The following is a 14,919-nucleotide window of genomic DNA, read 5'->3' as shown; positions in this document are numbered from 1 at the left end:
GTTGAAGCAAGAAAATATTTACTCCTCAAACATGACTACAATATAATAATAGTAGCTACTGCAGTACCTACTCTGTCAATACCGGATTAGTATATTTTATGCATTGACTCATTGTCCATTTTTTAGGCTAGACGCTGCATTGCCTGTCATCAAAATTTGATATGATAAAGTCATACACATAATTATTAATGATTCATTTATTGACAATCACAAATTATAACATTATACAAAAGGCCTAATGATGAGAGAGAACGAAACGAAAGGCATTACCCAAAACATATTACACATTCTACAGAATTATTCGTGTGATGAGGGTATCACATGTCATGAATGAGGTGAATCCATTATTTTGTTATCGGTTACTAAAAATTATTATTGATTTCATCGCTGTAATGATAAAATCGGCATTTCTATTTTATCATGAGAAGCTCACGTTAGTCAGAACTCCTTATTCGTATTCGTTTTAAACTTAATAATCAAGCGCTATTGAATTCCGACCGATTTTTCGAGTGAAATCTTCACTGGGGGAAACACTCATTCTTCAGAGACACAGAAAAAAATATCCTCTTATTTGAACAATTATCGAAATAGTTTCTGAGGAACAGGACTAGCCTACAACTGTAAATAAATTTTCATCATTTAATCTACAGCATTCGAGTCTATCTTGAAATTTAAAATAAATAAGATTTTTTGTTGGTAGGTAGGCTACTGAGACAGATCATTTTGAGTACCACTAATACGGTACTTAGAAGTATTCGAATCTAATACTGTAAAATGTCACAATCACAATATTAGCATATTTAATATTCTTTATATTTTAAAGCCCAATATTTTTGGGCTTTAAGTTGTTGCTTTCTTAATCATTCATTGTTGAGAATGATATTGTATCTATTAATTTATAAATAAATAAATTATTTATCAGAGAAGTCTTCTTTTCAATGTAGATTAGGCCTTTACAGGTAATTATCCAAGTTATGTAAACAAATAATAAGTATTTGATGGATTATTATTCAAGGAAGAATACCATATTCGAATTGGTTACATTCACATTCTTTTTATTGTAATAATCAAATAGATACTGCAATTTGTAAATTAATAGAACAGGCTTAGAGAGAACAGACGATATGAGTCACTTAAAAAATATACGAATTCTGTTGAATTCATTCTAAATATTCCTAGTTCAAATGTGCGATACTTAATTAAATTCTGCGATTGTTCCAAACATCAGTTGCCCAACGAGCTGTCATGAAATAAATCACTTCGAAGAGACTAATAAAACTGAATCCTAGAAAAAGTCCCATCAAGCCGCCAATATTTGCTGAAAACCGAGAAATAGCAAAATTATACTTGAAAAAATTATTAGGTATTACTAAGTTGAAGCATACATTCAATTCTATAAGGCCTAATTATTATTAATTTGTAACCAATGATTTCAATGATCAAAATGCTGTTGATATGTTCAATAAATTTTCTTCCATACTGCATAAGGAACTGGTTATTTATCACTGTGATATTGATACGGTGATATTGTGAAACTGACGCCGCACTACACTTGCATAATTTGATATTAACTGGAACAATAATATTTACATCGTTCTCTAATATAACAAACTTTTTTCACATTTTCACATTTGTTGTTCTTTCAACTCAACTATTACATTTTTAATAAAATGACATCAAAATGGTCATTCACATTGTTTTTCGAATGTCGAATAAGATTTAATCATGATGATGTGACACTCTCAAAATATTGTACGAGTAATATTCCACTGCATCAGCCATAGAACAGATTTCTAAGTGGACAAAATACGTTATAATCAATAAGTCAAATAACACTCACCTATAAAGTCAGATATTGTCACGATTGCCACCCTTTGAATATTACTAACGGAATTTGTTTTGAAAAGATAAGTTATAACAGCTATATTTCCCCTGAAAATATAATTCATACAATCAAAAATAAAATTTGATTAAAACATCTCGAAGCATCGAGATTATCTGTTATTGTCTCAAGTGTACCCTCTATACGTAATCAAAAGCATCATGTATTATAAATACCGGTAGCGTAATATTTGATAAAATTGATTAAAATTCTCCTTGCATGTATATCTACATAAAGTTGATAATTTCAAGCAATTAATGTCAGTTGAAAAGCCTCCCAATAAAAACTTACAGAATAACATGCACAGCTAGACCTAGAAGTTGAACGATTGGACGTTACCTACGGTTTCTACCGGTGGTATATTCTTTCTCAACTGTTCTTGTTTTATAAGTTAGTAATCCTATTGCTGTAGTAAACCTATCATTGCAGCAAAGTTAAAATATTGTAGGCTACCTATTGCAATGATCATATTTACAATTATTAATACTTTCCTTGCCTATGGATTATTACTTTCCTTGCCCAAGGAAAGTACCGTAATAATAAAGATATGTAAGTATAGGTAAATATGAACATTGCAATTACTCAGAAAGTATTGCTTTCCGAAAAAAATTAAGGTACCACAATTTCTAAATTTCTATACGTTTCAAGGTCCCCTGAGTCCAAAAAAGTTGGTCTTGGGTATTACAAATGCAAAGTGTGTGTGTGTGTGTGTGTGTGTGTGTGTGTGTGTGTGTGTGTGTGTGTGTGTGTGTGTAAGTGTATGTGTGTCTGTGTACATGATATCTCATCTCCCGATTAACGGAATGACTTGAAATTTGGAACTTAAGGTCCTTGCAATATAAGGATCCGACACGAACAATTTCTATCAAATGCAATGCAATATGGCGGCTAAAATGGCGTCAAAAATAGGGGTTTTTTTGGGATTTTCTCGAAAACGGCTCCAACGGCTTTGATCAAATTTATACCTAAAATAGTCATTGAAAAGCTCTATCTACTGCCCCAAGTCCCATATCTGTAAAAATTTCAGGAGCTCCGCCCCATCTATGCAAATTTTGATTTTAGATTCCCAATTATCAGGCTTCAGATACAATTTAAACGAAAAATTTCAAGTGGAAAAGATTCAGCATGAAAATCTCTACAATTTATGTTTTTAAACTTTCACCTAGAATTGAAAATAAGATCGAAATTCGAGAATATGTGATTATTCAATTGCAATCGGTTGGCAACTGTTGATTCTATTAAATCATTCACTATGAAGAGATAGCAGACCTCGTGTGTCTCCAGCGTTATTGTCCTGTCACCAGCTGGCTCAGATCTTTGAATAGTAGATTTGAGATACGGGTGAACACTAGCGTCAGGTGATCAATTTTTATAACGGCAAGGGAAGTTGTGTGAGTGCGCCACACCAGATTTTTTAATATTTTAACATTTCAATTATTTCGAGTTGGCCGACCAGGATAGCCAAGTGGACTTGAGGATTGCAACCTTTAGTCTGTTAGGCGCTGCCTGGTTTTGGGTTCGAGTCCCGCCTGGTAGTAAGGACATTTAATGATCTCATCACTGCCTATCGTTATTCAGCAGAAGCAACAAAGCTGATGTGGGTGTCATCCGCAATATGAAAAGTGAATATTGATCAGGCTTGAAGAATTCTTTTATAGTCTTTTTTGTCCTTTTTTACAGCTTACACAGACTTCAGTTTCCACTAGAAGAAAACGTGAACACATCTTACTTTTTAGTAGCATTCTTAGAGATGTTGGAGCTAGGATCCTCGAATAGCATTGGCAAACTGCTGAACTCCATATCGTAAGCTATTTCAGTACAGGCTGGCAAGCAATTACATTCGCTGAATTTTCTAGAGTGCTGTTCACGAGCTGAAAATTTTACTGTGGAATAATACAGACATAAATTTGAGATGAGGTCATTTTGAATGTTACCTCATTATTTATTATTTACTTTATTTATTTATTACTTCCATTTATTAATTTTATTTATTTATTGACTTTTCAATGACTGCATTCTTATTTGGGCCAAAGCAACAGGTTGTGGCCAATAATTTATTTGAAAATAAAAATAAAAATTGAAATTTCATTGTTTTTTAAGAAATAAATTTTATTTTCATTGAAAAAAGTTGAGAAATTTTCCTGTCTACTGAGTGTTTCATTTTCTTACACAGTGAATGAATTTATGTTTGATATATAGTATCGAGTTCATACATACTCAATAAATCACTGAAAATGAAAAATATATCATTCATTCAATAATTTTCCTGAATAAAAATAAAAATCTAAGTTTTTTTAATTTGTTTACTCAAAACTCACTTAATAAATGGCATCATATACTGTAGTCGAAACATGTTGTGAGTAAACCATTTTGAAAAAGGTACTTAGATTTCTATTTTTATTCATATTCAAGTATAGCCCTAACGAAAAAAGACAATAATTATCCTATTATGGACTAATGTGACAGGCCTAATACATTCCAGAAGGTATGTGCATCTCGATTGGTTACGTTCATCAGCACAGTGCCTGTGAAGTATTTCTACTCACTTATAACTTCTTTCAAGCAATCAACTTGATGAATTCCACATAGTGGAGTAGATATTCGGTCTGTGAACAAAAAAAAAAAATGAAAATTTGATAAATTAATTATTGTAATTGAGGTTTTTTGAGTTTGGAGCAAATTGGAAGAAAACTTATTAGGAAAGATAATTGACCTACATGAAAATTAAAATTCAAGTACACTTCTATACATATATTTTGAAAAGTATATGTGTTAGGAAGGGTACTTTGGTTTTAAATTTCTATGTGAAAACAAGTAGCCCTAACAAGAAAGTGAGATTTGATTCCCAATACACTGTAGGCCTACTACTACTGTATAGTAAATATTACAGTCTAACAGAAATAGGTCTTTATTTTCTACTTACACCATAAAACAATAAATTAGAATCATTATATTAAAAATTTATAACTTCTTGTGATTCAATAATAATATTTTACTGTCTAGCAATGTATTTTGAGGAAAATTTCTTGCATCTAGTACGGTACTTACGCGATAAAACATTAATAGAGCAGTTGCATTCATTATAAATCATTTCAGCCTCACATTCAATGTCACAATTATGTGAAGTGTAAGTGCTGTAGAACTTCAATTTGCGCTCATGACTGTAATAGCAGCCTCTGGTTTCTGGCGTCCAAAATCGGAGATTTTCTGAAGTGCTAGTCAGCTGCGGGGATACCTTGAATATGGTGGTCGCATCAGTTTCAGCGTAGGCCACTGTTTGATAGGGTGTTGGTGGCTCTGCTGGATTGTGAACGCCAGTCTCAAGTGTAAATGGAAAAAATATTACTTTCAATTACCTATCAAATTTAACTACTTCTTTCTTTCATAGAACTACTAGTATTCTCCATTTTTTGAAGACGAAACCGGTTTCGGCCAATTATGCCATTTTCAAGTGTTCAAATGAATTTGGTAGTTTTTTATACTTTCACTCAAGTGTTGAGCTATTTACATAATTTATTCATTTCGACACTTGAAAATGGTATAGTCGGCCGAAACCGGTTTCGTCTTGCAATGGAGGGTACTCGTAATTCTATAATTAAAGAATGTTATAAAAAATTCCTATAAAGTATCCCTAAGGAATGGAAATGATAACAATTCATGTAGTTATTGCATGCATTGTTCATGTAGTTAATTATGTTAGTAGAGTACAATTTTTCATTCATTTGAATTACCATAAAAATATGATTTATCATAAGATTAACATAAATCATTAATAATCTTTATCATTAATTTATTCATAAAAAAGTTTAATGTGGTAGGATTTGAAGCTTGAATTTTCTTCAAGTTTATCTGAAATTTCACTGTATTTATTGTAAAAGTGATATTTTTTTCATTTTACTATCATTGGCTTTCCTTAAAAATGTATTGTAATGTTTGTTGTAGTGTAAAGTGTTTGATAACTAATTCTGACTCTATTTGAATTTTAGTAGAAAATCTACTCTTATTTGGATGATTGGAAAATCCAAAAATATATTATAAGTGGAATTTTGAGCTCTGTTCTAGAAATTTTGAATTTTTAGCAACAGCTTGCAATGTTTAATACATTATCCATTTCAAGATCACAATAGAAATATGATTGCTCCTATTATTGAATATTTTAGTAATAGTAAGTTATAGCCTATAAAACTATATCTATATGGGAATCAGATGCGCTTTATTGCTCCATACCCCTTCAAGTCTTAAGTTATTGCCAATAATGGAACCACAAAAAAGTAAAAACTTAGATGCTGGAATGAATCTTGAAAACGTTTCAACTCCAACACAAGGCGATATTTTCAAGCACAAGTCAGTGGAGGAGAAGCAGTAACTTATCACCCTCAAACCACCCATCTTCAATGCTCGTAGAGCGATATTATGAATGAGTGAGTGAGCGTTGTAATCGGGTATAGCCTTGAGTTGTTCAGTGGTTCATTAGTCTTGGCTTGCTCTATCCCATCATTCAAATTATTAGTTCTAATAAGCAAGTGTTCACACATTGAACGATGTGAACACTCCCAAAGGGCGAAAGATAATTATTTTTTTACCCAGTAGAGCAGAAATTCTTTGGAAAGCAGACTGAGCCTGCATTGATTAAATATCATCATCATGAGATTTGTTCTTCCATGAAAAATTCTATTCTATTAGGCAAGAATTTGAACAAAATAAGGCATTACCCAAAATCCGTGTCCTCCTGGAATACAATTCTCGTCCATATCGTCAGACAAGAAATCTAGAACAAATGTGGCAGAATTGTCATAAGACACTCCTGGAGTCCTCCATGGTATGCTATTTTCATTAAAATTATTTATCTCTTTATATCCACTTTCCAATTCCCAAATACGATCAGATAGGTAAAATTTGTATGGAATATTTGTCAACTCATCATAAACCGTCGGGGCGAGTCTGAAATTAATCGCAGTACGTTTTAGTGTATTACATTTTTAGTAAATTTTCTAAATTTTATTATAAAAACTTTTCAATGTGATTTGACTGTCTTCTCAATATTCGAATTTTCAAAGCCTTGATACATTATAAATAAGTCTATATGATACGATATTTTTATGAGTCTCTATGATACATCAATTGGAAATTCAACTTTGAAAACATAAGTGATCTCATAATTATTTCTCTCTCAAACTCAAATTCCGATTGATGATTATAATCGGCTATAGCCTACAGTTTGCAGTTGAAAGGTATCACTGATTACTATTTTATTACCATACGGTATCATTTTTTTAACTACAAAAGACTAGTAGTTCTGTGAACGGTGAACCTCACGCAGTATTCTCATCCACAAGTACCTGATTGAAACTATAGACCTTATGGAAATACAAGCAGCAATAAGACTGGCTTCTCCACACATCTGTGTAATCACTTGTCAGCTGATTTATGATGAATAATTCTATAGTCTGATTTTTACTCCAATATTGGCGTATGAAGGAGGCTCCTTTTTCCTTTTATATTATCCTTGAAATGCAAAATTTCCAAAAACCTTGTATATACGTCGACGCGCAATTAAAAAAGGAACATACCTGTCAAATTTCATGAAAATCTATTACATAAAAACATATAAACATTCAAACATTTGAACACTACGAGAAATGCCAAACCGTCGACTTGAATCTTAGACCTCACTTCGCTCGGTCAAATATTTAATAGGGAAGGTTACTTACTCGTCAATGTACTCTTGTGAGAACAACTGACTTGTTGGAAGCATATTAAAAGTGAAACAGATTCCTTTCTTAGTTGAAAACGTTTGAAGATAAGCGCATGGATTTGTTCTTCTTATATTCTGCCAACTGAATGATTTTATAATCCGCTTGCATAAAGTTATGCCCATCTGGAATGACAAGAATTGAACATTTTTATTCACTATTATCACCACCAATAACTCTACTAGTAGTAAGTAATGACATTACATGCAATAATTGTTATTATGGCAGATGAACGTTGGTGTTGCTATCCTTGTCTATAATTTGACAAAGCAGATAGCACTATCCTTCTCCAGATCTGTAACGTTGCCAGATCTCAACAATGTAGAAATATAATTAACAAAATATTCAATTTTGATTATGAAAATTTATTATTTGATAATTGAAAAAGTATATTTTCTTGACGAATTGATTTATGCAAACAAGAATGAACAGTAAATATCATATCAGATTTACCGGTATCTATCCTCTATAGAAGGCAGTGGCAAGGCAGAGAATCAGCAACGCTGGTTCTCCTATCTTTCTCCACTGCCATTACAACGTGGACCTCACTATATCATCTATTAGCTATATGTATAGCATCTACTACATCTAATATATACATGGATACATGTATATTTGGTATCATAAGCCAGAACCGGTACTGTACTTTTTAATCTTCTAGAACTAAGTACAGTAACTAGAACTTAGTACAGTAACTTAAGTAACAACACAGAAAACCTATAATAGGCTATATTCAACTATATGTTAGAATTAAGAAACTTTGCAATAATTCTTCCATGACAACAGAGTACGGTAGATGATATTTTTCAAGTTATACTACTCGTAGATACACTTCATTAATACAAGTTTTGACGTTTTTTTAACTAGGTACTTTGTTCATTGTTAATAATTAATATAGGCCTACAATTGAAACAGATTGAAATCCAGATGAAACTTTAGTACATGTGATCTTCTATGGAGTTTTTAATGATGATTAATTTTTAATTTTCCAAGTTTGAAGAGAGTTGTGGGTTCCGGAACGTTCAAGTATTTAAAGTACCGGTTTTCCATTGAAAATGATGATAGACCATAATCAAGTATACTATATGTAGGGTAGGCATATTGTTTATTAATAATGTGCATGCCAAAGGAAATATGACAGAGTTTTGAGTAATCATTATGGTTAAGTAATCCTTACCTTGAGGGTGATTTTCAAGGTAGCCTCAGAATCTAATAACTCATCTTTATTCAGATCATTCATCTTCTCCAGCAAGTGTTCATTAACGAAAGATTGAATGTAATCTGTGCATATACGAGCACCGAAGTTCAATTTTAATTTTCTATGGGATAGGAAAAAATCATCATTGGGTATAATTGAAATGTCAGAGTTCTTGTTCACTACTCAATAATAATATATTGCCTAATACAGACTGGAAAATTAAGCATATTTAACCGATACCAATAACGGTCTTGGAAGTTATGCATATATATCGACTGTTTTTAGTTATGGTAATAATCTTAATCATACTCCCATAAAATGTTAAAATCCCTTTCCCATTCAATATGATCCCCACCACTAACATAAACTAAAACTATGTAATACGGTAGCTAAAATCTACACTTGTATTGATCTCCACGACTTTTCTATCTTATACACGAGAAAGATGGCATCAATAAAAATGTTTTATGATACTTTTATCCAAAATGGCGGTAGAATGAACTTTATTAATTATTTCTTTAAAAACTAAAACTTTAATCAGCCGCCATTTTGGATAAAAGTACCTATCATAGAACATTTTTGATGTAATCTTTCTTGTTTAAGAAAGGCCTTGAAAATTATGTGCCACACAATGGCTGTTAACATTCAAAATATTTGAGTTACAACACCTCATTTTCTTAAAAACTAATAGGTACTTCAATCAGCCGCCATTTTGGATAAAAGTATTATAGAACATTTTAATTGATGTTATCTTTCTTATTTTAAAAAGGCATTTAAAATTATGTACCACACAATGGGTGTTTACATTTGAAATATTCGAGTTACAACCCCTAAGTCACCTCCTTATGTGGGGTTGGAATTCAATTGTACGTCAAAAGGTAGAGTATTTAACCAAACTTATCCTGAAAGTTACAGTATTATCTATAACAGTCTATATCTGTTCGGTACCCTTTTTTTATTTAAATTTGATAATCTTTTTCAATTTAATTGTTAAGATTATTAAAAGAGTGAGAAAAAGTGGCAACTGAAATTTTTAAGTGGTCTAATAAGCAAGTTGTTGAAAGTGCTAACTCCGTTTTTTTCCAGATCATAAATGGTCTCGACTATAACTTCTCTTAAAAATTCAAAAAAATGTATCTTTCCAAACATAACCATTTTATTTCCCATATCGTTCATAAATAAAACATAACATTTTTTTGTAAATTCAATAACTTGTTTATTTTGGAATAAATTGCGAAAAACGCATTGAAGGGTTCCCATACATATGACTCACTTTGTATACAGCTGCTCAAGCTCAACCGTCAAAACATTTTTAATTAATTGAAAATACTGTGTCACATGGAAATCGTACAGGTTTGCCCAAAATGGCCTTTAATAATGCTTTCTGGATGGTGAATAACTTATTGAAGTGATTCTAATAAGATGCACCCCAAATTATTATACCATATAGGCTACTGGAGATGAAATTGAATGTAGGAAAAATAAACTAATTTTGAAACGGCTATGTTATTCAACATGCTGATATTATATAGAATTTTTGATCCATTACTTGAGTTTATTACAAAGCTTATTTATGAGAATATCCCATCGCAAAAGCTGATCAACTATAGGTAACGCCTAGATATTTAAAATAATGTTCTTCTCTCTTAAATTTTGAGCAGCCACAGCTATTATTCGAAATTGAAAGAGTAGGCTACAGTTTAAATCATGTATATAAGAATGTGGTCTAGATCAAGCGGTTGGCCAACAATATTGGGAGAGAAGGTCATGAAGACGCTTTTAAGCATGAGAATAAGTGTGAGGATGTGCTCATCTAACTACTAACTAGGTCTTAAAAGTCTTCAATCCCGACTCTGTAGTTTTCTTAACATCCTCCCAAGACAGTCCGGTAAATATTGGAGCGGTATCATTCACAAAAGTGAGTGTCACACAATTTTTCAATTCAAATTTGATTGAATCATTAATATAGGCTATAGAAGAGCGAGAATGGGAGATAAAACAGTTCCTTGAGAAAGACCGTAATCATTTAACTGTCTAAAACTAGTTGTATTTTCTATAGTAAGGTTTGGTATCTGATTGATTTGAAACTTCTTTATTGTCAATACAATTTTACAAAACAAAAATTTATAAATATCCTTCAAAACAATAAAGCCCAAAGTTAAAAACCTGTTTGGGAAACATAATTTTTAAATATATGCACACAACTCTCGAGAATAACATCAGTCGGCCTTAAAAACTAATAACAAATTGAATTTCAGCGAAACCTCTAAACTATTGTACTATATTTACAATAAGCTTCCTTATCTTTATATAATAACAAGGTTACAATTCAATTATACTATAATATTAAAATATTTGTTAATGTCATCCTCCATTAAAATATGCTTAAGTTACGGGTTTTTTTTTTCAAAAAAAACCTAGGAGTAATCTATTTGTTGAATAACTGAAAAATGATTTGAGGGGTATACCGGGTAGACCTATGCCAATCTTTTCTATCTTTTTTAGTGATTTGGAATGTGGGATAAGTAGTATAAAAATGGGGATTCTGGTGCAACCTAGGGTTGCGACAGAATTCCCCTTTTATTTTCAAGGTCACCCAGGTCGACCAAACCTAACCTCAAGGTCACCCAAGAAGACCAGGTCACCCAGGTCGACCAAACCTAACCTCAAGGTCACCCAAGACGACCAGGTCCCCCAGCTCAACCAAACCTAACCTCAAGGTCACCCAAGTCGACCCCCATACCAAAAAAGAAAAAGTTTAAAAATTGACCTAACCTGACTTTCCATATTCAAACCTAACCTATTCAATTAAAATTGAATAAAAATTAATTAAAATTAAATAAGAATAAAATGAAAATTAATCAAAATTAAATAAAAATTTATTAAAATTGAATAAAGATTCATTAGAATTGAATGAAGTAGAATAAAAATGGGAAGTCTGGCTAAATAAAAAATAGCAATCAATCTATATGGCTGGAAAAATTAGCAAACAATCTGTATGGCTGGGCAGGAAATTGAATAGAAATTGAATAAAAATCAATAAAAATTGAATAAAAATTTATTAAAATTAAATAAAAATTGAGTAGAATAAAAATGGGAAGTCTGGCTAAATAAAAAATAGTAATCAATCTATATGGCTGGAAAAATTAGCAAACAATATGTATGGCTGGGCAAAAAATTAAATAACAATTAATTGAAATAAAATAAAAATCAATTAAAATTGAATAAAAATTTATTAAAATTAATAAAAAATTATATAAAATTAAATAAAAGTTGATTAAAATTAAATAAAAATTGAAAAAAAAAATTAAATCCCAAGGCCTGCTGTGATGGTGGGAGTCGGTTTGTGTATATTATATTGACTGCCACTGGGAGTCCTGTTGTCATTGTGCTACCAATTGGTGTGTGTGAGAGATACATCAGTGAGTCTTTTGCGTTTTGCATTTTGTGATTCAGTGCAGTTTGTGATTCAGGAGTAGTGTAAAGTGAAAACATAAGTACCAATTTATTATTATAATTCTTTTATTTAGAAACAAAAATACCTATGAAGAAACTAGAGGGAGAATTCCTTTAAATATGTAATACAATCTGTGATTAATTGTTCCAAGAAGCTGTTGGTATTTGAGAATATTCAATTTGAATCAAGTAGCCCTCCTCAACTGCTAAAAGTTTGGCAACAAAATTCCTAACCTGAAGAATTCCTTTGATGCAAGTATTAGCTGTTTCAAAATTTGTAGTACAATTTGTAATAAATTGTTGCAAAGCTGTTGGTATTGGTATATGAAAATATTCAATTTGATTCAAGTAGCCATCCCCCAACTGTTGATAGTTTAGAAACAAAATCATTTGATTCAAGTCTCAGTTCTTTAAAATTATAGTATAATCTGTTAAAGTAGTTTTGCCCCACCCCTCAATACTAAGCTTTCAATAATTGATGCTTTCAATAATTGGTCCTATTATTTTATATTCCTGAATGGAAAAGTTTTGTGATTAGATAGTGTCACGTTACTTTTGGTGGAGTACGCTTAGCCTCTTGCTTGGCATCAATTGGTAGAGCATGAGAGTTATTTTAATAATTATAAAATCTGGTCGCAGTTTTACTAGGATATAATCTCACTAAAATCTTCATAGGCTCAGACATGAGCTTTCCCAATAATATAATACTGATAATTCATAAAAAAATATATATATATATATATATATATATAACTTATATCCTATAGTATTGAGGAATAAATGAATAGTACACCATGAAAAATTTGATACATATATTAACAAATATCTCAAAAATAAATCAAAGCAAAAATATATAGAGCGACAAAAAAATATAATATAATAAAACAAGAAACGAAATCAATAAAATATCACAGATTAATACTATTTTTTGAGTTCTATAGCACGAAACTCTACCATGTGCTTTCACTTCTTGATCATATGCATTTGTCTGCATGTAGCTTTGACATCAGCTTGCTGATGCTTGTTGATTTGGATAATTCTATTTCATATATAAACTTCTCAAATCAGAGCATGATAAATTGACAAATCAATAATCAAAATATATATTAATTTCTATAGTTTCTAATAAATATATATTATATATCTCAGGGTGCAAGATTTGGCACCTGACGGAAATAGATAGATCAATTTATCTAATGAATCAGAGCTATATTATATTATTGCAGATTATATTATAAAAATTAATGATCATATGAACATTTGTATTATCAGCTTAGAACTTAGTATTCTTTTGATTGGTGTATCTTTTGATATATGAATTGACTCGTTACTATTCAATAAAATATCTCTTATACCATTTTTAAACTTGCACAAGTATTTTTACCAATTTCTTAATTTTTAAAACCCTTTCGACGAGCTTGCTTTGATTTCTTATTTCATTTCAAAGCACTGAGGGTGCCCTATCACTATTTCAAATATTATTCACTCACATGCTGGATTTTCTATGAGCTGCTGATGGCAATCCAAACTCCTGGTGGTCCTGGATTATTGGTGGCCGAAGTTGTCTCTTTCCAGGGATTAAAAAATATTTAAATGACTTTCGCTTTACAATAGCATCACAAAGTCTTATGAGAAAATTAATAATTCGATTTAACTTCAAGTTATTAAAAGGAACAGTGAGATATTGCACTCTACAATTTTTGGTGACATCTCATGGTAGCGGTTGGCAGGCAAGTGGGGAAGTTCTCCTTTCTAATTCACAATTTTCATTTCTGATTTCCAAATTTACATAAAATTTAAATAATTTGTTCCTCTGCCATTCAAGGCTCAAATAGTTTGTGCTGATCTATTTAATTATTACTTATGTTACATCTTTGATAATTTGTCTGCCTTTGGGCCATATCCAAAACATAAACTGTACAACAATAATTCATAAATTCTTAACATTTATAGAAATATATACAAATATATTTGAATCGGCTCACTATTACCGCCTATCAATTGCTACCATTTGATTGGTGCATGCAAATTATTATAGTATACATGCGCCTAGGAACCTCCTACATCCTTGATACATTAAATTATTTTTATCTGGGTTTTTTAATACATTTTTTACATGCAAAGTAATTTTCTAAAGATTATAGGTTGTTTCTCGTATTATAACAATTAGCCATGTGGATTTTTGGTTCCTCTAGTTGCAATAATACCATTTAGTTACAATAAATTTCTGCCAAGGTGTTTGGCTAGATTCTACATTATGCGACTCAGTGAGTCGATTCAAATTTGCCGCTCGCAAGGTTGCCAACCTATTCTCATAAAATACACTTGATTCTCATAAAATAAATTTCTTTCAAACAATAACTTCGATGTACAAATTTTCTGGGGCTTATACTTCATTACAATTCCTGGGTCTTAATATCAATAATTTTCTATATATCAGGTACAATTCTTCTCTTTTGCAACATGGTTTTGGCTTTGATGGTAACTAGTACAATTGAGGTTTTTTTTAGTAACAACATGGCATAAAATAATGGTAATAAAATATAAAACATATAAATAAATATATTAACACTAATGAATACAATAAATAACAATATATAAATAACTTTTTGGGTACAAAACTTGTCTTC

At 31.1% G+C, this 14,919-nt stretch overlaps 1 protein-coding gene across 2 annotated transcripts in view; it reads right to left on the bottom strand.

Moving 5' to 3' along the window:
- Window positions 1–726: 726 nt before the first annotated feature.
- Window positions 727–14,919, bottom strand: part of LOC111048309 (pickpocket protein 28-like) — a 100,748-nt gene continuing 86,555 nt past the window's right edge. The window contains exons 1-8 of one of the 2 annotated variants that reach the window (XM_039430939.1): window positions 8,813–9,165; window positions 7,594–7,760; window positions 6,595–6,823; window positions 4,931–5,201; window positions 4,429–4,488; window positions 3,612–3,765; window positions 1,841–1,932; window positions 727–1,318 (exon numbers count right to left, since the gene is read on the bottom strand). In XM_039430939.1, coding sequence (XP_039286873.1) covers window positions 1,200–1,318; window positions 1,841–1,932; window positions 3,612–3,765; window positions 4,429–4,488; window positions 4,931–5,201; window positions 6,595–6,823; window positions 7,594–7,760; window positions 8,813–8,875 — 1,155 coding nt within the window. In that variant the 5' untranslated portion in view covers window positions 8,876–9,165 and the 3' untranslated portion in view covers window positions 727–1,199. Of the gene's footprint in view, window positions 1,319–1,840; window positions 1,933–3,611; window positions 3,766–4,428; window positions 4,489–4,930; window positions 5,202–6,594; window positions 6,824–7,593; window positions 7,761–8,812; window positions 9,166–14,919 lie in introns of those variants that run through there. The other variant, XM_039430936.1, reaches the window with a different exon arrangement.

The sequence above is a fragment of the Nilaparvata lugens genome, chromosome 6 (genome assembly GCF_014356525.2).
Source record: "Nilaparvata lugens isolate BPH chromosome 6, ASM1435652v1, whole genome shotgun sequence".
Classification (NCBI taxonomy): domain Eukaryota; kingdom Metazoa; phylum Arthropoda; class Insecta; order Hemiptera; family Delphacidae; genus Nilaparvata; species Nilaparvata lugens.
Note: the sequence above shows the minus strand (reverse complement) of the source record. Positions and strands in the feature narration are given on the sequence as shown.